Raw genomic sequence first — 26,629 nt, 5'->3', positions numbered from 1 at the left:
AAAGAAACCAAATGAGTAACTCCTCCCTTCAAACTAGCAGTTTCTTCCAACTCAGTCTCTTTCTCCTCTTAGGAAGAATGCACATCTAAAAATTTCCCATTGCAGACCGCTGGAAACAACATTCGAAACCATTTATGCTTCTGCAATAACCTTTCCCATTTGCTGGACCAGTGCAAGATTCAACACAAGATATCTCAAGTCTCATTGTAAAGGAACACCACAACAGCCTTGACTGTGGGTGAAGTTCATTCTTCCCCAGCAGACTCTGCATTTCATTGGCGGGGTTGGGTGTGCCCCAAACAGAGCTGCTGAGGGTAACGAAGCCCAAGAATGTTCAGCCACAACCTGTCTGCGAAGGTGTTTGATGACGTTTGCCGTTCAGGTGAAGATTATTTATGTTCCAGTTCCACCTGAGTAGCAAAGTGAACACTACGCTGAATGCCCAGAAAGATGTTAATCAACCGTGCTGGACAGAGCAGAGCTGAAAGGCGCCTTGCGAGTGCCATAGTGAGAATGTGGCTGTCCCAGCTGCAAAGCCCTGTTAGGAGGCATAAGGAAGCACTTGCTGCCCTAAGAAATGATGCCGTTGACATTTTCAAAAGGTCTATGCGGCTGTCTGAAACAATGGGGAGAGCAGATAGACGCAATATTTGGGAACCACAGAGTGACTGCTGTTTGCATCGTTAACGTAAGCGCTTTCCCCTTTCTCATCACCATCATTTGTATCAACCAAAGAACTGATCTCTGGTATCCTCAAAGGAATGCTCGGGGATATTCTTCACCTCTGTTTACGGCACATCAGCAATTTGTGGGGAAAAGCTGGACTGTGTAACACAAGCATCTGTCTGAATTGTCTCTACTTATAGGGGACTGAGCAAACCTTAGAGCATCTGCGGATGCTCATCATTATCTTCAAAAGTCCCCATGAGTTTTTCTCCATATTTTATGATTGCTATTTTGTTTAGGATAGAAAAAAAAACTCATAAAATTGTCTTCAAGCCAAACCAAAGGAAATGAAAAGAAAAAAAAGAAAAAAAAAAAAAAAAACAGTAAAGGGAGGTTTAAAACCAGAGAACATATGAAAATATGTTCTGCCTGACTTCAGCCGAGTGGGAAGGACCAAACGAAAGAGCCAGTCCCTTGTGCACAGCTGGAAAACTAAAATTATTACCCAAGGGTTGTTTACAGTTCTACATTTCCTCATCCCCACCCTCCTTCCAGGAATTCAGATTCCTGCTCAGTGGTGATAAGTTTCCAGAGGGGCAAGCTACTTTAACCGTGAATTGCTAGGGACTGGAATGAAAACAGGCTCCGAGGACTGTTTTCATTTTTTAGAAAGCTGTCTGGGGAAAGTTGAACTGATCAGTGGAGGAGCAGAGGAGCACAGACACCACACTGACAACAAAGAAGGCAAAGCACTGCTAACTGCGGGAGTGAGGGGCTGCTGGAGGCCAGGCGGGAAGCGCGGAGTGGCAGCTGTGAGTCGGCTCTCGGGAGGTGACTGGGTAGGGGCACTGGCTGCTGCGGGTTCCACAGTGAGCTTGCCAAGTGCCCGGAAAGTGAGTGGCTGGGTGTGCTGGCTGAAGGGAAGTTTTAGGATAAGCAGAAGAGAGAAGGTACTTATAAATTTTCAAGGAACACCAAATTAGGACTTGCCATTTTGAGACTCTAAAACCCACAATCTGGATAAAACATGAAAATAAAATAAAAAGTTGGGGATGTTAGTATATTTTATTCAGATATGCGGGTTTTGTGAATGGTAAAAGAATTCACTGATCGATTACCTGTCTTATTGTAAACTCTAGAAATAAAGAGGATGATAAAAGTCTGCCATGAATCAAATGGCAGTGGTGCCGCCAGTTGTAATCAAATCCTTATTGACAATTTGATGAAAAGTACCAGATGGGCTATGTTGAGACAAACAGAGTTTTCATGGAGTCCAAATATTTTATGCTCCGAAATTTACTTGAACATTTCATTTACAAACATCTCTTCCAATTTACGAGGAAAGGGTGTGGACTGAAACGAGTAATTTCCCAACTACCCTGAGGCAGACCAGATACAGGCCTACCTAAGTCATGGACAATTTTCATCATCCTCTTGGGGTTCTAGAACAGTGTGGAAACCAGGAGAAGGAGGTACCTGCTATGTGGACTGCTGACAGAGGGTCCAGGCTGTGAGAGACTACATTTGCCTCGTGGCTGTTTGCAATGAACAGGGGGTAAAGAAAGAAGAATGTTCAGTCCAGGCAAATAAAGACAAGCTACTAATGAAAATTAAACTAAAAGTGCAGCAAAGGAAAAACAAATCAAATGAAATGATCAGTACCCATGAATTAAGGAAACTGGCTTTTCCTTTGTTGAAGAAGTGAAATAAATTTACATCTATGTGATTAGCCACTGATAAACATAAATTGGGATTCTGGAGTCCATACTAGGGTGGGCATATTTCTCTTGACTTTTCGTGGTAGAAACATATGTGTATATTTACATACAATAAAGGTAAAATGCACTATGCCATACCATGTATTTCAAAGACACTTTACATATTTTTTTTTTCATCTTTTAGAATACTAAAACAGTGTTAAAATTCTTGGCCCATAAGAAATAACAATGGCAATATGAGATTGGTCTTTGTAGAGATGAAGCCCACCTTAAATACTCAAGTTAAAGAAAGGTTAAAATTTGACTTGAAAAGCCAGTATTCCTTCACATTCTTAAACTAGGATCTATAGGAAACTAGTGAATGTAGTAAAAAAAAAAAAAAAAAAAAAAAAAAAAATCCTAAAAAAGATAATACATTTATCAGCATAGAACACAAATGTTTATAACAAAAAAAGTCAAATGAAATCAAAACTTCTAAAAACTAAGGAAAAATGGAATGAATATAATCATAAAGCTGGACAAAAAATATATAACAAAACAAAAAACAATCTTCTAATTACACAGAGAAATCAAGGCATAGAGGGTAGCAGGGGCCAAATTTGTCCTTTCATCCTCTTTGTGTTCAGTGAGGCAGCCCCTGCCAAGGCCTGTGGGTGAGTTGTTGCCATCTTAGGGGCGGGACAATTGCCGCAAACCTTCAGGACCACCACCCAGAAGCGGCTTAGCTTGAGAGTCAACAGAACCTCCACTTGCCTTAACGAGTCAATGGCTCACAGGCGTTCACGGTTCTGTGCACCTCCAGCCCAGGCGCCACTGCAAGTGGTGGCCTACCTTTTAAGGTAGTTGTGGCAGCCGTGGCTTGAAGAAAGGAGCCACCAAAGGGACAAATGGGCACCATTCTCGAAATTTTCTTATTTGAGGAAGAAAAATAAATGCTCTCCCTGCATACCAGCCACACGTTGAGTCCTGATTTTCTGGAAAACCAGAATCGCTCTTTTCCATTCCTGAGCGCATGCTGGGAGGGGATGTGGTAGGGCGGAGGAAGCGCGCTACCCTGTGTGACAGCCTCCTCTGGAGGGGACGCCTGCCTGTGAACCCTGTGGTGGGTGCAAATGCCGTCACTTCCCAGTGTTCCCTCCCACGGGCCAACTGAAAATGACCAGTGGAAAGTTACCGTTTTCTGTCTGTTTGGGGTGCTCCTTCCTGATGTGGGACTCACAGACCCTGAGGTGTCCAGTTCATCAGCAGAAGACCAGGAAGACAAATCCTACGTGGGAGAAAGATTCTTTTAACAACTCCACCTCTCAGACCCACGGGGGCCCCGTGTTGCACCACGCTATCTCCCACTCCATCTCCATCCACCCCCATGTCTCCACCATAAAAACCAAACCATTCCTTGGGAAAAATAGAACCAGACAGGAACAAGAAGAATAGGGCCAAATGCTTCCAGTGGGTTGGGATTTCCTAGTTGTCTGTTTGGCCGTTCTGGAAAATATAGCTATGACTTTGTTATTGCTAAGTTTCACTTATAGCTTTATTATTTCTTGGAGACATGGATGTGAATGAATTGATATTGGTTTGGGAGGGGAAGAAACCTGCCGTAGAGCCTGCTGGTCACTCAGCCCGAACAGAAATCAATATATTCCAGTTAGAAACAAAAGATAGTCATCCAGGAGTCTGCCTTTTCGCATTAGAGAGACTTTATTATTTTGGGCACTGCTGCTATTCAGAGTAGATTGTTCTTTTGCAACTTACAGCAGGGCAAAGTGTGTGTTCATGGCAGGGTTTCCCAACAGAATGGTTGAAATCTTACCAGGCATCATCACACCAGCAAATGCATTTCTCAAAACCAATAATACCACAATGGAGGCGATTGTAGAAAAAATATAAAAAATTAAATAAGCAGAGGACCACTTTTTAATGTTTTTTTTCCCCCTGTATACATAATGGAGAATTCATGCCTGAGAGGGGTTAAATACAAAACTCAGATACAACAGTTGGTTTGTTCTACCATGGCTGTGTAACTAAAGTGTGTAAATTCTTAAACAGGGTGAAATAAAATGCCACAACAGTTGTGGTAATAGCATTAGTAACGATGACAAGAGAGCTTTTGGATTTAATAGAATCAAAAGCAGTGTCCTGTTGTAAAAGTTTATGTGGCTGCTTTTTTATTTTGAGATAGGACTTGTAAGAGCAGTGGCTGAAAGAAGACACTCCATTCTGACAAGTACTATATTTAAAGTCTTTCTAAAATGCGTGAAGATGATGCTTCTTGGGTCTCCAGTAAGAAATGCGACACGATGATGTCTGTTTAGAGCTTACCTGCTGACTACTTGACACGTCTAATAACTTCTCCAGTTCCTTGATATGACGACTGACCTCCTTCAAGAGAAGTTTGAGCCGATTTCCAATAACATGGACTTTTTCTTTGGCTTCTAAACAGTCTGTTCCTTCAGCATTCACCAGTAGTTGGCAAGACATGTCTTGCAAAGAGGCTACTCTGAGTTGGGATTCCAACAGCTCATGCTTTATTTGCTATGCATACAAAAATAAATAATTTTTCTAAGCATTTTTGATAATTGGCAAAAGCTCCAAAAGTGCAGAATGAGATCAACTTAACTTGGTGGGAAATTATACCTGAGCATCAAACGTGGAGCTCACACACTAAAGGATGTAGCAGCTCATGGCCTGAGTTCTACTCCTGCCTCTGCCAAAAATATTCTATAAGACCCCTGACCCTCTCTGATCTCAGTTTGATTTGACGCCTGGTCCACAGTATTATTGGAAGGTTCGAATTGCTTAATGTATATATGTCAGTACTTAAAATGTAGATTAATATGCAAGTGAGACATAAGATAGTCTCTTAAACAGAAAAGTACAACATCGAATACAGCAAAACAGAAGTATGTCTAGGTATCCTCTGATATCTAGTCAAGATTTTTTTTAAAAAAGGGGTGATTCATCATTCACAGCTTAATGCCAGAGGTCAAAGTGAAGTAACAATGCAGTTCCACAGCGATTTCCTCTAGGTTTCTAAGACTATTATGGTTCTGAATTAAAAGGTACCAATTCTGTAGTTTAGGTGAGTGTTAAATGTTAAGACATAACATTTTAAAAATACAGAGAGCTACAAAGTGCATAGTATTTTCTTCTAATGGAACTCAAATATGCTTCCTTATCTTCTAGAAAGTCACTTAAATACACTCTACATTATATTGTCCAAAGATCCTTGTATAAGGGGCTGCCAGCTAATTTCCTTTTGAATTTAGTGCTAGAAAATTTTCTCCTTCCTTGAGAACCGTTATGTTTTGTTTTTGTCAGATAATGAAAGTAAGTTTACTCCTTGTTTCCCATTTTGTCTTAGCTTTCAGAAAACTTGATGCTAAGATTCATGTTTAATCTGCTATATTTAATTCCTCTTTAAAAGAGTTGGCTGGGTGTGGTGGCTCATGCCTGTAATCCCAGCACTTTGGGAGGCTGAGGCGGGTGGATCACCTGAGGCCAGGAATTCGAGACCAGCGTGGTCAACACGGTGAAACCCTGTCTCTACTAAAAATACAAACATTAGCGAGGCGTGGTGGTGCACACCTGTAGTCCCACCTACTCAGGAGGATGAGGCAGGAGAATCAGCAGGAGAATTGCTCCAATCCCGGGGGTGCAGATTGCAGTGAGCTGAGATCGCACCACCACCGCACTCTACCCTGGGCAACAGAGCGAGACTGTCTCAAAAAACAACAACAAAAACAAACAAACAAAGACTTAATTGTCTCGTTCTATTCTAATATTTTAATGAACTTTTATTATAAGCTACCAAATATACTTTTGGGCCACAGATGTAACATAAAGTTTAAATTAAGCTGCCTTAATAAACAACACAAGCTAATTAAGATTGATTGAGAACACTAAGATTTTTACAATTGAGCAGATATCATCTGGCAGATTCTAAAGCTTCTAAATCAGATTCTAAATCAGATTCTAAAGCTGGCAGATATCATCTTCTATGCACATGCTTGCTTTACCAAGATTGGAAACCACAGGGAGTTAAAAAAGCATAAAATAAAGAGTATAACGCAAAAAGTTAAAAAAAAAATAACATTTACCACTTATATCCATTTTCTGCAAATGAAATGCAACCCTGCTAAAAATAACTGGAGGCTGCCAGAGTTCACACATCTTACCATAAGCTGTTTGTGATGGTCCTGAAGTATCTCTGCATCAAGGTTAGAATCAATAGGGACAATTTCGTTTTTCCTTCTGTCAATGTTCTCCAGCATAAGAAGCAAACCATGGCTCATTTCATGGAAACCCTACAGAAAACAGTTTAAAGTAACTGTAGATAAAATATTTTTATTTCTCTCACAACTTAAATGTCTTTCAACTGCCACCATTAGCAAACACACATTGGTTTTAAGAACGTACATGCAACTCCTTTCTGAGGAAGGCACTGGTGCTTTTGCAATGACCTGATCGTGAGTTCACGTTCTTACCAAAAGCATCTAATTTATTACTTGGAGGAAAATTGAGACAAAAAGAAAATTGGCATCAAAATACCTTATTTCTGAAAAAAGGGTAGTGCCATTATACAGTTTAGAAGGAAGCAACTCTGCTGCCCTCTCTTCTCTGCGTATTCAAACCTTTCCATCTTTTAAGGCCTACCTAGGCTGAATCTCATATCCCCTTCATTCATTTATTCATCTATTTATTTATTCAACACACAGTTACTGAAGATCTCCTACAGATAAGGCACTGTACTAGGAGTGGGTGCAGAGGTGAAACAGCAGTTTAGGTACCTGCTTTCAAGGAACTATTACTCTTGGGGCACATATAAACCTGGAGAGCAGGCTTCAAATCCTTCCACGGCTTTCCATTGTGCTCAGAATATGATCCAATCTTCTGGCTTGGACCTACAAAGCCATCTGGCTCCTGACCACCTCCTCAGTCTTTCTTATCACTCCCTGGCTCGGCTCACCGACTACACTCTGGTCACAATGACCTCTTTTCTGTTCCTAAAGACACTAAGTCATTTCCTGCTTCTGAGACTTTCCATTTATTCTATCACCTTCACAGTAACATCCTTCCAATGTTAGCTCAAAGAGCCAAATAAATTCCCTGACTACCCTCTCAAAGTGGCTTTTCTCAGTTACTTTTATTGTCCATGTCTGTAAGTATCTTGTTTAACTATTTACTTGCATTTTATTGATCTTGTCATCCCCATCAAAAGCAGAGGCCATGCTTTATTCAATGCTTTAGCACCACATCTGCCATACAGTGGATGCCCAGCAAATAATTACAGTATGAATGGATAAATAATATTTGTAATGCTCACTTTGATGTTCAAGAAAGGCTTGCCCAGTAAATATCTGTTGACTAAATAAAGGAAATAAATGAATGAGTCATAGAAGGAGCGTTTGGACTGAGATAAACATGAGGAATAGTCTCTTCTTATCTGGACAGATGATAGGATCTAGAGATTTTGAACATGTAGAAATGCTCCAGTAAAATGACAACTTTGGGCACAAGGTTATCTCACTGAAATACTGACTTTGAGGAGCAACTGCATCCCTCTAGAAACCATGACACATCAAGTCACACACTCAGCTAAACCACTAATGTCTGGCTCTGAGTCATCTCCTGCCCAAAGCTCTACAGACCTGGCACTGCATCAGGGCATCCTGCAGTAGGCCCCGCCACTCCTCCAGCAGAGAACACACTCGGTCCCAGCGCCCATTCATCTGTGACAAGCGATCCTGCAGGTCCCGACTCTCCTTGCTGTCAGCCTGGGTGAACTCAGGGCTGCAGAGATTGATGGAGAGGATGATGGCTTTGCGGTGGTCCACGGCTTTCTGGAGCTCCTGAAAAGAACGAAAAAGACAATCAAACAAGGACAATAATGACAAAGATATTTTCCCTTGAAAATGTTTCACCTGAATGAAAAGATCCATTAATTTAACTGGCCTTAACAGGATGGCTAGGTAAAAGAAATAAGGTGCACACCACTGATAACTGTATGGCAGTTGGAAGAAATGAATTAGATGAGTACTTAACAACATGGATGAATCTTAAGAAAACAGGGTGTAGAGTGAAAAAGTCAGAAACAGAATGTTACATGGAACACAACAGCCTCAATACATTCACACACACAAATCCACATTTTTAAAGAATATATCTGAACAAAGAATGTCTGCTAAATATTTTAGAATAGCTACCATTTTGAAAATCAAATGGGAACTTAGAGTTCAGCCAGGGTAGGGGTTGCAGTGGGGAGGAATAAAGAGAAGAGGAGTCTTGTAGGAAGCAACAATAACGCTGGGCAATGGCCTCATTAAGGAGCATGATTGAGTCCACACTCTGTACAGAGGTTCAACCACAACGACACTCAAATGTGTGGGCCTAAAAATGAAGCAAAGAAAACAGATGTCAGGGCCCTGGACTCCAGATGTACTGAATCTGCAGGTTCAGTGGCCCACAGGCTGAGAATACTGCCTGTGTCACAAGCCACACTGATGTGAAGGTAGAATGAATTGCGTATTTCATGAGCTAACCAGTTAGGTTTGATTTCACAAAAACCAGATGACTGATTTTTGGCTTTGTGCATTTCTAAAACATCCAATGCTCAATTCCAAGAACTTGAACACAGGAGTCTGTATTAGTAATTGAGTATCTGGGTGCTGTTTTAAAACCCCCAAACCAGTTAGGGTGAGAGATCCTGGAAGTCACATTGACCTATGCTGCATTTTGAAATCATTTCTCGCTAGTCCTGCTATGTTCCCAATCTGTCTTGATTTGTCACTTTGCAATAGGTTCTTAACATACTGTAGAATACATTCAATCACACAGACAACATGGGTTTAAGGGACACTGTGAAAATACTCGATTATTCCACAGATTTATTCAGAGAAAATACAGACGGGAAGGATCTGGAGAAAGTACAAAGGAGGGTGTCTTTTTTCTCGTCATGTAGGATGACTTTCAAGGTCTTATTTCCCTGTGCTAATCTCTCTAAGGTCTCAGACCCTGGCCAGTATTTGCTTCATCAACGTTTTAAGGAATCTGGTTATAATGCAACACTGCCTTACTAGAGTAATTTAGGGACTCTAGATAAAAATGCATTTCATAATGCAGATATTGTAAATCTCCCACGTGGTACTTTGTCCTGAAATTCATGGAGTAGTGTAGAGGTCTTTCTATAAGGATGCACCTTTTGGATCACCTGGAGGGGAGATTCATTTCTCTTGTTTGAAGTTTTCTATGTTTGAAAATTTAAAACAGGCCAGGCGCGGTGGCTCATGCTTGTAATCCCAGCAATTTGGGAGGACAAGGCCAGTGGATCACTTGAGATCAGGAGTTCGAGACAAGCCTGGCCAACACGGCGAAACCCTGTCTCTACTAAAAATACGATAAACAGCTGGGCATGGTGGTGCATGCCTGTAGTCCCAGCTACTCAGGAGGCTGAGGCAGGAGAATCACTTGAACCCAGGAGACAGAGGTTACAGTGAGCCAAGTGCACGCTAGCCTGGGTGATAGAGTTAGACTCTGTCTCAAAAATAAATAAATAAATAAATAAATAAAATAAAACAAAATCACACAATCACTAAAAGAAAGCCAAAAAACATCAACCCCAAATTAAAAGCATATACTAAAACCACAGAAACACAAAAGAAGCACACACTATTCCTTATCCCTCCAAGAGCCTGGGTAGCTACATTTTGAGGAGCAGCACATCTTAAGGCTGTTCAAACAGGAAAAAAAAAGCACTGATGGGTTTTAAAAAGAAACTGAGCTCTCAGTTCATGAGATGCTCACAACAGTCTGCATATATTAAAGCATTTTAGTATCTGGGTTAAGGAGGATTTTAAAACCTAGAGCTGGAGTTAAGTAAGGGAAGTTAACTTGTGTACCATATCCTGTGGGCCAAACCAAAATCAAATGCAAATGCCAGGTGTTTCACCACAATTACTCTATAGTTTTATTTATTACAGCAAAAATTGCTTCTAACACTACTGTAATCAATTTCAGAAGTTTCCCTTACTTAAGGTCAAATAATTTCATTACGTCCCCCATAAATTCACGCAGATACAATTTGGGAGAGGATTTCTCTCCAGCTCTAGATACAGACCTGTAGGACCTTGGTCATTCTGTATTTCCCTTACAAAGAGTTCTCATAGGTCCCAGAAGTACCTGGATGCTTCAAGAAATTTTAATTGGGCATTTCTTAAAATATCGATTCATTAAATCATGCATGATTATTTACATGGTGGATAGTTCTACAACATGGTCCCCTTTTCTGCCCTTGAAAACCATCTTTTGGCCGGGCACGGTGGCTCACACCTCTAATCCCAACGCTTTGAGAGGCCGAGGTGGGTGGATTACCTGGGGTTAGGAGTTCGAAAGCAGCCTGGCCAACATGGCAAAACCTCGTCTCTACTAAAAATACAAAAATTAGCCGGGCTTGGTGGTGGGCACCTGTAATCCCAGCTACTAGTGGGGCTGAGGCAGGAGGATTGCTTGAATCTGGGAGGCAGAGGTTGCACTGAGCTGAGATCATGCCACTGCACTCCAGCCTGGGCAAGAGAGCGAGACTCTGTCAAAAGAAAAAAAGAAGGAAGGAAGGAAGGAAGGAAGGAAGGAAGGAAGGAAGGAAGGAAGGAAGGAAGGAAGGGAGGGAGGGAGGGAGGGAAGAAAGGAAGCAGGGAAGGAAGGAAGGGAGGGAGGGAGGGAAGGAGGGAGGGAGGGAGGGAAGGACTGAAGGAAGAAAAGAAGGGAGGGAGGGAGGGAGGGAGGGAAGGAAGGAAGGAAGGAAGGAAGGCAGGCAGGAAGGCAGGCAGGCAAGAAGGAGAGAAAGAAAGAAAACCATCTTTGTGGAACACAGGAATTTGGGATGGCTAAAGGTGAAGAGAGCATTCTCACTCATTTTTGTTAGATCCTTTTTTTGCTGCTGTATAAGAGCAGCTCAAACTAGAGGTGCCATCTGCACAGTCGTTCATGCGGTGGCTCTCTGTTTGTCTGCTGTGGGAAAGGCAAGGGGCAGCTACCTTGAGCTTTTTGATCTGGAGCTCAATTGTCTGGATGTCAGTGCTGAGTTCCAGACGCTGGAGCTGTTCCAGCTCCTCCTCCGTGTCCCCCAGCCAGGCCCAGATGCTGTTCAAGTCCGAGTTAAACTGCTGCCACTTCTGGAGGTTCTGCTTCATCCTCAACTCCTTGCTCAATGCCTGGGCCTGGAGAAGCTCCCATCGGTCAATCACACCTGGCAAGACATGCATAGAACAGCGAGGTTATTTTCCTCCACACGTGATGATTATGAAATGCTTTAAACATGGGATGGCAGCTAACTTTAAATAGCAACAGAAATAAAAGTAATTCCACTGGGCATTTTCGTTGTTGTCATCTGGAAATAACAGTTACACGGTTACAATGGCTGTGTTTTTTCTATTTGTATTTCTAATAATAATGAAGCAAAAAAGTTAGCTACATGGGCGTTAACACTGTAAAGAGCTTTACGAAGTAATAAGCAGTCATGCGCACGAAGTATCGTTCAATTCTTGGATCCTGTCTACAACAGGGCTCTGAGCACACACATATAAAATGCCTGATTAGATATGTGAGAAACGGTACATTAAAATAATTGGAACATGAGAGCCGGGGTGACGGTGCATGCCTGTAATCCCAGCTACTCGAGGGGAGGCGGGAGGATTACTTGAGCCCACGAGTTGGAGTCTAGCCTGGGCAACATAGCGAGACTTCATCTCAATATTAAAAATTATAATAATAAAGGAAACATGGGCAAACACTACCACGATGGCATGCATCACCCCCCTCACTGTCAAAGGAGACTGTTACAACTTGGAAGGAAGTTCTCGGGATAGAATGGTGTAGAAGAAGGCCAAGCAGCCTAAGGGGAACTTGGCTTTTAACAAAGTGCTTCAGGATCTTCTATTTCATTCACTCTTGAACTAGACACTACGCACTCACCAGCCGTTTGGGTTTCGGTACTATGCAGGTTAACAAAGCCAGGAAGGCTCTCCTCTTCCTCCTTCAGTTTGTGCTCCAGTCTCTTCACGGAGTCTATGCTGCCACTGCATTCGCCCAGCAGTTTCATCTGTTCAGACATAAACAACCGGCCCCCGTCACCCAAATCTTCACGAGTGCAAAAACTTCAGGGGAAAATAACTTTGTACTTTCTCAGCAAGAGAAGTGTCTGTGTTTGGCTCCTCTGTGCCACTCTGCTAAAAATAAGCCAAGATGGCCGAGTGTGGTGTCTCAGGCCTGTGATTCCAGCACTTTGGGAGGCCAAGGAAAATGGATTGTTTGAATTCAGGAGTTTGAGACCAGGCTGGGCAACATGGCGAAACCCTGTCTCTACAAAATATACAAAACACTTGGCTGAGCATGGTGGCGTGCACCTGTAGTCTCAGCTACCTGGGAGGCCAAGGTGGATCACCTGAGCCCGGGGGGTTGAGGCTACAGTGAGCCATGATTGTGCTACTGCCCTAAGCCTATGCCACAGTGTGAGACCCAGTCTCAAAAAAAAAAGAAAAAAGAAAAAAAAAGAAGCAGAGGTAGGCTGGGCATGTGGCTCCTGCCTCTAATCCCAGCACTTTGGGGGCCGAGGTGGAAGTATCACTTGACTCTAGGAGTTCGAGAGGAAAATGGATTGTTTGAATTCAGGAGTTTGAGACCAGCCTGGGCAACATAGCGAGACCCTGTCTCTATAAAATATATAAAAATTAGCCAGGCATGGTGGTGGGCACCTGTAGTCCCAGCTATTCAGAGTGTTAAGGTGAGAAGGTTGCTTGTGCCCAGGAATTAAGCAGCATGCAGTGGGCTAAGATCATGACACCGCACTCAAGCCTGGGTGACAGAGTGTGAGACCCTGTCTCTTAAAAAAAAAAATTAAGCAAAGTTCAAAAACACGCCTTTTAAACAGGTGATGCATTCACATATACAAAAAGCAATGCCTTAAAGATGTACTGTGCATACATGATTTTGCATGAGAAGTCCTTGAAATTTCTTTAAGATTCATGAATCAAAATAGATTAAACCAAACTGCAATTTAAAACTCAGAGCCCTCAGCTGGCAATGCAGCATGTAATTTTTGGCAAGTTGCTCCCTCTTTCTCTTTCTTAAATTGAAACATGGGAATGTTAATGTTACCACAAATCTCATGGGAACCTTTTTGCATTAAATAATTAAAATACTTAAAATTATACAGCAATGTTAAAGCCAGCTGTTTTAGCAAAAAATGTAAGCAATGTTTAATAGGTATCAAGGGACTAAATTCTAAAGTCAAAGAAAAGCTTCCAAATTCATTTTTAATATCAGATACAGTATTCAAAGATTAAAAGAACAAATCATTTCAAGATACTCCTGCTGTGCTTACTATAAAGCCTTTAACAAATCACAATGCCATTAAGTTACTTTGATTACTTTTGATTGAGGTTAAGTGTAATCCCAGTGATGTCAGTATGATTATCATAAAACTATATCATAGGTATTTTTAAAAAGTGGCTTCACTATAATAGAAATTGGTATAATAGGCCAAACGGAACAGGAAACAAACTCATGATTGACAGCTCTTCTGTAATTGTGAGGATAATAAAACCAACACACATAGCTAGAAAAGTTTTCTTCCCTAATTTCAAAAAGTAGAACATATGAGTTGTGACCGGACTTGGGGAAATTCATGTTTCTTTCCTTGTACTAAGCAGTCTTTCGGATATGAAAGAAGACGTGAGGCAGAGAAGAGACGGGCTTTAAAATTCTCTTCCTTAAGTATGTGTAGGAAAACAGGTAGTTCTCCAGGGAAAATTAACTGGTCAGTAACTCGAGTAGGGCAAATAACGCTCTGCTAGACTTTATCATACACAGCCAATAGCTGCCTAGATAGAACTGGTAGTATATCCAATGCCTTGCTATCTTGTCTCCAAATCCCTCTTGTTAGAACTGTTTTCTTCAGAATGTGCACACTAAAAACAGAAGAGAAAAACATTCCCAAGGTCATTCGGTGAACCCAGGAAAAGAACTACAAAAAACAAAACCAAAAAAACCCCAAAAACCTGCATGAACTGCATGTTAGTAATCCATTAGCTAAAATCTGCTGCTCCAAGGTTAACCTTGGTCCAAATTATTAGTTGAATTTGGAAAAATGCCTAATGACTTTTGGGAGCCAAAGTATTTTGTGGCTCTCAATGAAAATGATCTCCCTAAGTGCTCAGTGTAAAGGAACAGGTTTGTCATTACAATAGTTTTGTGGGCCTAAAAACAGACAAGTTCTACTCAAATGGTAACTTAATAACAGGGCTTGGCTTTGCACATCTAGGTTCATGAGTTCAAGGGCAGCATGGTATTCGGAGACCACATAAAGCCTTATGCTGCAGACGAACTGTTCTTTGACATAGAACTGTGGTTTTGTACAGGCCAGAATGAGGATGGCCAGGATACTTACGTAGCCTTTGTAGCTGGTGTCTAGCTCTGGCCCCGTGGGAGTTTTGCTGCGAATGATATTTTCGGTTTGCTGTATCTGAAAGCGGCTATCATCCAGGGCTTTGCCCAGTTGTCGGATCTGTGACTCTAGGGCGCTGTGGTCCCCTGCGGTGGCAACCATAAGAATCTTTACCGGACAAACTATTTGACTTATTTAAAGCTTGATATTCAAGGAGAAGTTTCAGAAATGATTTCAGTTACAGCAGCACAGAAATGGCAGGTGTGGGTAATTACAAAGCAAATTTAGTACCATCGTGCCGGTGGGTTAGACATTAAAATGGTGAAACCAATGAAGGTGCTTGACTGAGAGCCCTAGCAGACTGGACGTCGCAAAACGGCTCTTCCGTCAGTTTTGAACAGCTTCGTGCACCTGTCCCTCTTCAAGCTGAACCCCTGATCATCTGAATGTTGTCTGGAAGCCCTTTCTAAAAATCTGCAATGGTGTCTACTGCAGCTCAGTAAGGAGAAAGCTGTTCTTTTCTCAGGTTCTTTCTGCTGTCACTTAGTGAGCAGGGGAAGGTCCTCCCTCTGATTTTTCTTTGTGCACCTCAGGGGAAGATAGTGTCACGGAAGGCTCAGGTAGATCCATCATTTACTAAAGGCATAAATTCATTAATCAAGAAAAGAGTGCCTCAGAATAGATATATAAGAGATATCAAACTAGCAATAACTTGCTTTTATCTAAGATCTGAAACAAAACCAGGAAGAAAGCTAAGATTTTAGCATTTCCACCTAGGCGGGTTCTTACTCATAGCCTAGAATTCTGGCTCATTCTCCTCTCAAAGTTGTAACATTTCTTTGTAAAATTATAGTGTGTGTGTGTGTGTGTGTGTATCAAAATCTTTGAACTACATAAGAACATTTGACCATCAGAGTGAAGTTAGCATGGGGTGAAAGCAGAACAAATATTAGTAAGCCTTATTAAATGTACTCATTTCTAAAAAAAGGTATTCTAGATACACCTAGGAGAGGTCTCTCCCTGGGAATCACCCTCTCAGTAATATTACTTTGCTTTCTGTCCCTTCAGTTTTCTTCACAAACTGAAGCGTAAACTAGTAACTCCATGATTCAATATCATATCACTGTGTTCAAACTCTATCCCCCCCACACCCCCCATCACTGATCCTGAACTGCTGAACTACAGTTCGTTTTTCTTTCTTTAATTCTTCTTGTTTCAGGAACAGTTCTGTCCTTATCTATGGCTCAACATACCGTGGAATACATTTTTCATTTCAAATTATAAGAGTTCCTAAATTAAAATTACATATATTGTTTAGAGATGAAATCTGATCTCGTCCCCCGTCTCCTATGGGATTCCTGAGATGGGGAGGATAAAGTGGTGGATGTGCCCAAGGTCACTCATGTAGGCTGGCAGACTTGGGACCACAGCCTGTGCCCTGACTCTCCAGCCCCAGGTAGGTCTGTGCACAATGAAGCTGAAGTTACCACACCACGTAGAACACCAGGGCACAGAGGCTGATGACTGGGTTTTCTGTCTCATATTTTCTGCTGTTAATGGGCTTGACAGGTCTATACTTAATGAGACCAATTACCATTTAATGAGTTGAGAAGTTATTTTGTTTCACTGGATTAGTGAAATCTTATTCTTGGTGTGGATTTAACCAGCTGTTTCTTCTAGTACAGCAGTAAGAGAGGAAGGCTGTGCCTTAACATGCTAGAGCCACAAAGCTGGGAGAGATACAGCAGATGTGCTAAGAGAGGAGGCTTATTATACAGGGGAGGGAGGGAGGCTGGCTCCGGCTTGTTGTGCCTACCAGAGGTATTTTTGATTGCATTTTCTGTGAGTTTTACATAGGCCTCAGGGCTTTCAGGGATCATTACATCTGCAAAAAAAGCACAGTCTAAGTTGACAGCTAAGTTCTGGAAACCTTGAATCCCTTGTGCAGGAAAATAACTTTCCTAGGGGAAAAAAAGGAAGTCAGTTATTGTAGACACAAAGTTCCTGAGTGCACAGAGGAGCGTGCAGGCTCACCAAAGGCTTCCTGAAATGAATCATAAGAACTCACAGTGGGCCAGGCACGGTGGCTCACGCCTGTAATCCCAGCAGTTTCGGAGGCTGAGGTGAGTGGATCACTTGAGGTCAGGAGTTTGAGACCAGCCTGGCCAACATGGTGAAACCCCATCTCTACTAAAATACAAAAGTTAGCCAGGCATGGTGGCAGGTGCCTGTAATCCCAGCTACATGGGAGGCTGAAGCAGGAGAATTGCTTGAACCCGGGAGGCGGAGGTTGCAGTGAGCCGAGATCGTGCCACTGCACTCCAGCCTGGGCCACAGAGCTAGACTTCGTCTCAAAAAAAAAAAAAAAGGGGGGGTGCTCACAGAGATCAAGAGTGTTTTTATGAGCCAGGCTCTGGTCTGAGCACAAATTTACCACACAGAAACCCTACAGGGTACCTGGGAATATTATTCCCATTTTACAGATGAGAAAACTGAGGCACAGAGGAATTAAGTTCCTTATCCAAGTTTAAACAGAAACTTGGCAGAACTGAGATTTCAGCCCAGTCAGATTCCAGAGAAGCACTGTCCCATATATTTCTACATGAACTATATATGTAATTTTAAAGGCTTCATAGCCACATTAGAAATGTAAAAAGAAACATAGAAAATTAATTTTAACACTATATTAGATAGAGATTATAACATGTAAACAACATAATTATTATTATTTTCTTTCTTTATACTAAGTCTCTGAAATTCATGTAAGCGTGTTTTCCATGCACAGTCCATCTCAATTTGCACAGTCCCATCTCAGAGCTCAACAGTCCCAATTGGCCAGTGGCTAGTTTTGGACAGCTCTGCTTCAGATGCCATATGCCTGACTAATAGGCCTTACTGTAAAGACAAAATAGAAATGAGAGAAATAATTTTCTTTTTAGAACAGTGTTATCCTTTGGGAATCTGATGTGAACCATCAGAACCAAACAGAAATCCCCAGATGTCCTTTTAGAGAATGTATGAGATGCATTTCCAAGTGCCACAAATCAGCCTCCAACTCTTTATTCTATTTTTATCCACCTTCCTTACAGAGTTCCTGTTTCTCTGTCCATCCCTTCACTGCATGTGTGGCTTGGGTGGTGGTCCTTCTTGTTTTCCTTCACACACTCTTCCTGTGTGAGCTCCTCCCTTCACTCCAGGACCATTGCCATTTACTTGTGAATAACTACCCAATCAGCATTTCCGGCTTCTGCACTTCATACCTGTGCATCCATGACCGGACTTTTGCATTTGGATATTGCGCAGGGATCTCAAGATCAGGATGTGCACAAGCAAACTCATCCCCTCCCTGCTCTCACAGCCCCACCTCCCTTGCCCAGCTGCACCCACAGTGCTCCTTTCCTCTTGTGGTCTTCAGGGCCTAGGACCACTGCATCTTTCACCAAGATGCCCATCCCAGAAAATCGCCTCCATCCCAGTTCAATGGACTGAGAGTTAAGGAGAAGTCTTCTCTGTTCTGTGTGGTTTCTCAAATCCCTCCTATTCTCTCCACTCCCAATGCTGCTTCCCCTAGTTCAAGCCACCACCCTACTTCTGTCTGAGGTTCTAAATGGTTTCATCTGGGCTCTCTCCCCCGAATATGCCCTTCTCCCTGTGGTATCCAGAAAGATACAATATGAAAATCTGCACATCCCTGAGGAGGGGGATCCCAACACCTCCCTCCACAGATCCTGCTGTGGCTCCACAACCTTCAGGATAGGAGCCAAAGCTCTTTCCCATGGTGAACAGGCTGCCTCACAGCCAGGCTCTTCACTTGTCCATTCCATGCCTGTCATTCCAGACAAACTGCCGATGATCAAAAGCAACAGGCCAATCACAAAGCAGGGAGGCTTCCCCTCCTTTCTTCCTCTAAGCACTACTGAGCCCACCTGACCAACTGCGATTCACCCTCTGGACTCAGCTCCATGGTTTCTTTCCCGAAGTCTCTCCCAGGACTCCAGCTTTGTTGCCCCTGCTTGTGTGTCCTGTCACCACACTGCCATCTTAGCCCTCAACACTTCACACAGTGGTGTCTCACTAGTCTCACACTAGAGGGGAAGCTCTGGGAGAAGGAGAGAACTGTGTATCCCTAGGACCTGGCAAAGCGCTTGTCACCTGCCACCACAAATCTATGTGGAACAAATCAATGGCCACACCAAAATTTGCATTTTATAATCACATTCATATCTAAGCATTCACTTAGGTACAATTTCCCCACATGGGAAGGGAAGCAAATGATTCTGGATAGCTGTCATGTTTCCAGGGCAATATTAATTCCCTCTGACTTTCCTTTAAGCTGGCACACTGGCTCTCTCCTACCTGATAAGCCAACAGCTCCCCGGAGGTAGAAATCTTTGTCATCCTGACTCTCTTCATCCTCAGAGGGCAGAGCTCTGGACACTGCAGACTCCAGGTCCCGACTGAGATCATAGTCGTGATCCCACTCCAGGGGGATGGAGTCCACACTAGCCGGGGTGTCTCGTCCCGAACGCTCGCTCCGGAGGGGCTGAGCGAGCGACAGGGAGGGGTTGGAGGAAGGCTGTGGAGAAAGCAGGCTGTCTGCAGAGCGGTCATGCCAGTGCAGGTCCGACAGAGCCGCAGAGTCTTCCAGCTCCAGCTCTCTGTCCGAGAGGTCGTGCTCATCATCTGGGAGCTGGAAGGGAAGTCAAGGCAACCCTGTCACTGTAGTGGTCAGACTAGCTTCTTATCTGGGCCACCTGCCTACCATGTGGGGACAATTTTTAACTTCTTATGAGCAAATAAATAAGAATCTTCTGATCACAGAAATATAGCGGACAGTGCTGCCCTAGAGTTTGACTGTCTGGGTTGAGATCTCAGTTATGCTGTGTACTTCCTGTTTAAGCTTGGATAAGGAACTTAATTCCTATGGGCCTCAGTTTTCTCATCTATAAAGTGGGAATAACACTCCCAGGCACCCCATAGGGTTTCTGTGTGGTAAAAAATTAAGAAGTCTTATAAATTATCCTACATAAGCCTCAGTTTCGTTGTTGGTAAAATGGGAATAACATTAAAACCTACCTCAAATAATTAATATAAGATTAAATAAATATTATAAAGAAAGACAATCTACTACCATGCGTAACACACAACACTTACACAATGGCACGGATCGGAAAGAAGAGCGAACTACTAAGACCTTAGCTTGCCCTTATAGCCCAGATATAAAATAGATTTGATCATAGAAGATTCCAAATATTCTAGTAACATCTCTATAGGTAAGATGTGATTACAGTAGCAATTAGGAAAATGGAAGAACGAAAATTCACCTAAACCTAACCTCATCAATTGAGAAGCTGTTCACATTGCTTCCTTTTATCGTATTTCTTCTGGAGGCTTCCCTTATTTCTTCTAGAGGCTTCTCCAGAGTAGCGCCATCCCATATGTTTCTGTGATCAGAAGACTCTTCTTTATCTTCCATAGAAGGCAAGAGTCAAATATGTTCTTCTAAACTCTTTGTATACATTAACTCATCTAACGCTCAAAACAATCCTTTGTACAGGGTAGTTACTGCTACTAAACCAGTTCCACATTTGAGGAAGCTGAGGCAAGAAGGGTGAAGTGAGTAGCTTGCTGAAGGCGACAGCGATAACGCAGGACAAAGCCAGAACTTGAACTCAGGTGCTCCGGCTCCAGAGTCTGGGCTCTCACCCACTGTACAACTCAATCCCACATGATTTATTCTCTTTAGATGTAATGACAACTAAGAAAATCAATGTTACATACAGGCAGGCGGATCAGTTTCTTATGGTATCTTTCCACACGCCCGAAGACCTCCTGGCAGTACCGTCGGAGCTCGTCTAGTTCCTCCTCGATGATCGCCGCATCCAAGGGCTCACTCTTTTCTATCAGTTGTTCTCCTTGGGCAATTATCTGCTCAATCTTGTTGTGGTTCAGTGAAATTTCCTGCTGGAAGGCCTAGGGAGTACAAATCTCATGTGATTTTGCTGTTGTTGCTTACATTGATATAAAAGAATCATAATAGATGTATTTCTCATTACATTAAAAGAGACGTGTAAGTGCTATTTAATTGACCATATACAATCACGAGACAAGACCTTCTAAAGTAAAACATACACAGTTTCAGCCAGGAGTCATAAATAGAAACATTCGAATTCCATGATCAGAAAAGCGCTTTTAGCTAATAAAATTTACCGTTACAGGTAGTGTGGATAGAGAATAACAGGGAAAAATATTCAAATCCACCATAAGTTGACAGCACTGTTTATCTCTGATAAAAGCAATGGCAGTCAATACACTGCCGCTGAAATAAATGTGGCATTTTAAAGAAATCCCGAACATTTTCATTTCAGATGTCCTCATCCTAATGTCAAACATGACTAAGAGAAGCCATCCAATGCCGCACCTTTTTCTCAGGTGATTCTTTCATTATTTCAGAACATAGGCAGGTAAAGTTATAATGATTTGAAAAACAAGGAATTCCAGGAGGATTATTTAGACTCATTCTATGTGTTGCAAAAGATTTAAATCACCGGGGTATGTTTCAGTGTTTACTTTTAATTCAATACAATAATAAATTGTGGAAGAGCTGAATTGTCCAATGGTGAAAAAGACTCCCAAGAGAGAAGGGAGGGTAGTAATAAGTTCCATCATCCTGCCAGGGTCCCGAGGGACAAGATTCAATTACCACTTGGCAGAAACTTTCCGTGGAAGAATGTAAATGTTGATGTGCCTGTGAGACGACAGGAGAGAGGAATGAGGGGAGAGGGTGAGACAGAATAGCAGGGTTTTTTGTTTCTTCCATCCTGAGAATCGATGACTAAGGGAAAGTTCCTTGTTTTATTATAACAACCCAAAGGTTATGGGCATCATGACCATTCTTTAAAAAAATCCATCTATCTTGGGAAGAAAATTTCATAAGCTACCTTGGAAAATATTCAATTTGTTAAATACTCCCCCTTTTAGGAAATCCTTACATCTAATGTATATCCCTCCTATTCAAATTTCTGGCTAGCCACTGTGTTTGAATTATATAGTGAAAAATACAAAATGTATTTAAAATTAACTTGGTATCTAAGAATGTAGACCGTGAGGGATGAAATCCTGACACAGAAAGTTGTATTGCTTTGCAACATGGAGGTTAAAGGAACCATGTGAAGGTGCTACAAACAAATTAGAAAAAATAAATGAAAACAACAACAACAAGGCCAGGAAGGGTGGCTCATGCCTGTGATCCCAGCACTTTGGGAGGCCAAGGCAGGCAGATCACTTGAGGTCAGGAGTTCGAGACCAGCCTGGCCAACATAGTGAAACTCCATCTTTACTAAAAAACTACAAAAATACAAAAGCTCGCCAGACGTGGTGGTGGGTGCCTGTAATCCCAGCTACTTGGCAGGCTGAGGCCGGAGAATTGCTTGAACCCGGGAGGTGGAGGTTGCAGTGAGCTGAGATTGTGCCACTGCACTTTAGCCTGGGCGACAGAGAAAGAGTCTCTCTAAGAAAAACAAAACAAAACAACAACAACAGAACATCCCTAATACCCTGGCAATCATGCTGACTGAAAATCAATCAAGCTGTTGAAAAATATCAACAATATCAATATCAAAGAAGATAAGAGCACTACCCAGAGATAAGCAATGGTGGTTATCTCTGGGCAGTGCTGTTTATCTTATTTTTTAATATCTTTTATATTTTCTGAATTTTTTTTTTGCAGTCCAGAGCTAATTTTTCAAAAGAAAAGTTATTTGCTATGTTCTTCACAAAAACAGCCACAAATCCTTTCCTTTTCAGGCTTTCCTCACATTGATAATTTGAAAAATAATCTATTACCTTGAGTTGCTTTATTTTAGCTTGAACATCACACTCAGAAAAATGTTCAATATTAGTGAGCTGCAGATCCATCTCCGTGAGCCAGACCAGAATGCTGTCCCGCGCAGTCTCAAACTCCTCACGCTGGCCAATAAAATGCTGGAAGGCAGAGGAAAGCAGTAACAATTATTTTTATGAAAAGTCCTTATAAACATATGGAGATGGCACAACGAATTCCAGTGTTCTGTAAAGTCACTTTCTCAGCAGGCAGTGAGAAGCCTGCAATCCTTTGCTATAGCACTCCCCCGTTTACTCCTCCTGCCATCCCATTCTTACAAAATCACTGAGATTGTGTCTCAAGACTGCATTCGAATGGCCCAATCCCATCCTCTGGCCTCTAAATTACAGATGAGGCATAGCAAAAACCTTGAGTCTGCGCAAGATGGAGGTGACGCGCTTTTGCAGGTTGTCCCATCTCTGGTTGCCTTCGTGAACCATCTGTTTGAGGCTACAGGCTGAATCAGTGCGGTTCTCTCTGGCCAGGCGGCGGTACTGCTTGTTGATCAGTTCCAGCTGCGTCAGGCACTCGTGGACCTGTCGCTGGAAAGCCTAAGGCCACAAGGAAGCATATCAGTGTGGGAAATCAGCGAAGGACTCTCAGTAGCGGCTCCTGGTTTTCTTATTGTAGCCTCTGGGAGAACGGGAAGTTACACTACCACAGAGGCAAAGAATGATGTCTAATAATGGTATACTTCCCCTTGTTAAAGCAAAGTCATTTAGTTAGCGCAGCTTAAAGGAAAGGGAGTGGATAAATTGAAAAATATGAAAACGGGGAGTAGTAATAAACACACATGCATACAACACACATATATAGACACACACATATACACACACATACATATACACATAGCTTTAAAAATAATTAATGTCCTGGAAACAAATATTCCCACAAAGCAAACCACTATAAAACATATACACGTGTGTGGAAATGTGAGTTTGAAACGTTCAAGATTTCTGCTGTCAATATGGAGAAAAGATATCTATAATGGAACTGTTTATTTGCAAAATATGTACTTTTCTAAAAATCTAGAAATTGCCTCAATTCTGCTGTCCATTAGGAAAAAACTTAAAACTACCTTTTGCAAAAGGTCTACCAAACATCAAGCTATTATATGCTTTTAAGAAAAGTAATTTAGTAAAATACAAGTAACTTTATATTTTAAAAAATTTGGAACATGCTCAGTTTCTTTTTTGTTGTCCCTGTGATTTAATTAGGTTTTATAAAACATGTTAGAGCTAGTGTACCGCCCTACACCGTAGCATCTATCTATTTTTGAGGCTATCCCAGGGACAGTTTGGAGATTCTGAAGGTAAAATATTCTTTTCTGCCTTTTCCTTGCAATACAGAAGAGCCCTATAGCATAAAAGTGATTTGGCCAAAATAAAATGAAGCTTTAAAAAAAATCATTTGTACGATTTATGACTGATTTTTATCTTGGCATTAGACCAAAATGAAAATTATAATTAGTAAACTGAACTGTACTCATCAAATCCCCAAATTCTGTTTTCCTTGGCTCATCACACTGTTTACATGTGACCACATTTCTGCCTCTTAAATCGCTTTCCTTCTGAGAGTTGCTTTCAGAGCCTTCATCCTAGGAAATCCTAGCTTCCAGTCTAAAAACCTTAAGTTATTTCTCCAGCAAAGGGAGTGGTAAGGAAAGTTCAGCTCTGGCCATGACTGGAAGCCACAGTACGTGTTTGCCCACTGGCGTAAGGTTGGAGTACCCCCAGGGAGATACCCCAGCACACCCACATCCAGCCTAAACATTCATGCGATTGGACCAGCTAAAGACTGTCCACAAGCACAACTTTGTTTCTGCAATTCATTTCTGTCTCTTAAGAAAATTAATGACAAAATTCATGATAAATAATAAAATCAATCATTATAAAAGCTAAATATAAGGCTAACTTTTGCTTTAAAATCTGAGAGTCTAAAATAGCATCAAAAAGAATCTTATATAATCTGCTTTGCAGTATAAGCTAATTATAAAAGGTTTTAACCTTTATGAAGCTGAGTGTGGTAAGATGCAGTTGAGCAGCTCTTTCACTAACATTCATTCACGTCGAGATGACCTGGAATCTACTGCAGAGTTTACTGTGCTTTTTACTAGTAGTTTTCTAAGGGAATATCTTTTATATAGGAATAAAAGCATTGTTTATTTTAATTTAGTGGTATAGTGCATATAAATTCATTCACCACTCAGACATCAGAGTAATTCATTCATTTCACAAAGTATTTGAACATTTTTCTAGATTCATATAGCTGTCCATGTACAACCCTGAGATTTTAAACTCCATAAGAATAAAAAGGGAACTTCCTATTTCCCATCATAGGCCTCAGTAAATGCCTGGTTACCTGATGTCACAAGGTAAAAATGAATGCAGCTACATTTCATTGCATCTTTAGTCTTATTTCTAAACATCTCGAGGAACTTGGGGCAGAATTAGCAACCGAGAACGGTCAGAATGCTTCTGAACTCTTTGCTGTCAACATGTCTGAGCACACGACTGCCTTAGCAGTGGGAACTGAAAGGAAAAACACCTTCACATTTAAAAATGGTCAGTCTGGGGCCAGGTCAGGTCTTCCATGAAAAGGAAAGGCAGTGGAGAAGTCAGAGCTTCATTGTACAACAGTGACAGAGTGGACTCGAGATCGTGCAAGCAGGCAAGGTACTGGAATCAATTCTTGGATGACTTCTTTATGAATATGATTACACTACAGCTATTTTCGTCTATTGTGTAACTTTCAAAGTAAAAGTTAGCCTTATAGTTAGCAGTGTAATTGAAAAGTTTTGGTGACTCAAGACCAGTACTACTCTTCACTGTGTAATTAGAAATGAATTATAATGAAAATGTTTTATTCCGTTCTACAGTCAACTCTTTTATCAAATACACACCCCACACACACACACACACACACACACACACACACACACACACTCCGATCAGGTAAACAAAATACAAAAATGTATTTGGAAGGTAGATTTTTATAGTATAAAAACATCATATTTTAATCGTAGAAAGGACGGTTGATTGTGGAACAATTCTGAAATAAAAATCATGCCAAGATCTTTTGGGAAAACCTCTTTTTCCTCGTTCTTTGCCTACGTATGAGGTCATAATAAAGATGGCTGCAAAGTCCTTGCCCAGCAATAACATGTGGTGAACAACTAGTTTAGGTCTTGGAACTCCAACTACCAGCTGGCTACTTTAATAGCAAAATAAGGATTAAAAATTTGGAATTATAAATCACCTCAAATTTCTTTAGTTCTTCCTTGGCAACTGTATAGATTACCCCAGAAGAGCTGGGAAATGCAGCTGTCCTTTCTGAAGTCTTCAGCCAATCTTCAAAACGTGAATAGTCATCCAGAAATTTCTGCCACAATCGCCACGTCTCTTCGATTCTGGGGCAGAAAAGGAAAGAACAGAATCTGATTATCGGAGGCTGTTTTTGCTCCAGAACCCGGTCTGATGCCTGCCACTGGATTAAGGGTGCCTGCAGAGGCAACTGTTGTGCCAAACAATAACCATGGCTCGAGCCCAATTTGACCAGAGCGCAAGAGAGACAACTGTTTGAGCTAAAATAAAACAGCTGTTTTATTTTTTTAAAAACATGTCCTGCAGCTCTGGATTTTGAATTAGTCCAATTGAAAATGATAAACACATCACATGAGCTGCCTTGGATGTGTGCAACAAGTTTAGAAAAGCAACAACAGGTTTACAGTGTGCACTCATGCCAGTGTTTTACGGAAATAAAAACGAGGTCTGAAAATCCATTGAAGTCCAACATTCAGCTCACACTGACAAAAGTCAATCTATGACAGCAGGACAAATATTAAGCTTTCAACAGTTTACCAGAGAGCACAGCCATGATGTCACTTTGTAACACAGCACGATTTTCTGCCACCTTAAATTTCAA

General features: G+C 41.7%; 2 protein-coding genes across 20 annotated transcripts in view; one reads left to right on the top strand and one right to left on the bottom strand.

Moving 5' to 3' along the window:
- Window positions 1-26,629, bottom strand: part of SYNE1 (spectrin repeat containing nuclear envelope protein 1) — a 527,413-nt gene that overhangs the window by 6,833 nt on the left and 493,951 nt on the right. For 13 of the 19 annotated variants that reach the window (XM_073022333.1, XM_008007604.3, XM_008007606.3 and 10 more), the window contains 14 exons: window positions 25,964-26,114; window positions 23,074-23,256; window positions 22,669-22,806; window positions 20,605-20,796; window positions 19,180-19,513; window positions 16,640-16,708; window positions 14,827-14,969; window positions 12,354-12,480; window positions 11,417-11,628; window positions 8,036-8,236; window positions 6,563-6,691; window positions 4,707-4,919; window positions 3,559-3,651; window positions 2,143-2,201 (listed from right to left, as the gene is read on the bottom strand). In XM_073022333.1, the coding sequence (XP_072878434.1) occupies window positions 2,143-2,201; window positions 3,559-3,651; window positions 4,707-4,919; window positions 6,563-6,691; window positions 8,036-8,236; window positions 11,417-11,628; window positions 12,354-12,480; window positions 14,827-14,969; window positions 16,640-16,708; window positions 19,180-19,513; window positions 20,605-20,796; window positions 22,669-22,806; window positions 23,074-23,256; window positions 25,964-26,114 (2,244 nt within the window). The remainder of the gene's footprint in view (window positions 1-2,142; window positions 2,202-3,558; window positions 3,652-4,706; window positions 4,920-6,562; window positions 6,692-8,035; window positions 8,237-11,416; window positions 11,629-12,353; window positions 12,481-14,826; window positions 14,970-16,639; window positions 16,709-19,179; window positions 19,514-20,604; window positions 20,797-22,668; window positions 22,807-23,073; window positions 23,257-25,963; window positions 26,115-26,629) is intronic. The other 6 variants (XM_008007617.3, XM_073022331.1, XM_073022332.1 and 3 more) reach the window with 3 other exon arrangements.
- ESR1 (estrogen receptor 1) overlaps window positions 1-26,629 on the top strand; it is a 458,483-nt gene that overhangs the window by 426,017 nt on the left and 5,837 nt on the right. The gene's annotated exons all lie outside the window — the stretch shown is intronic.

Source organism: Chlorocebus sabaeus, chromosome 13, assembly GCF_047675955.1.
Source record: "Chlorocebus sabaeus isolate Y175 chromosome 13, mChlSab1.0.hap1, whole genome shotgun sequence".
In the NCBI taxonomy this organism is placed as follows: domain Eukaryota; kingdom Metazoa; phylum Chordata; class Mammalia; order Primates; family Cercopithecidae; genus Chlorocebus; species Chlorocebus sabaeus.
Note: the sequence above shows the minus strand (reverse complement) of the source record. Positions and strands in the feature narration are given on the sequence as shown.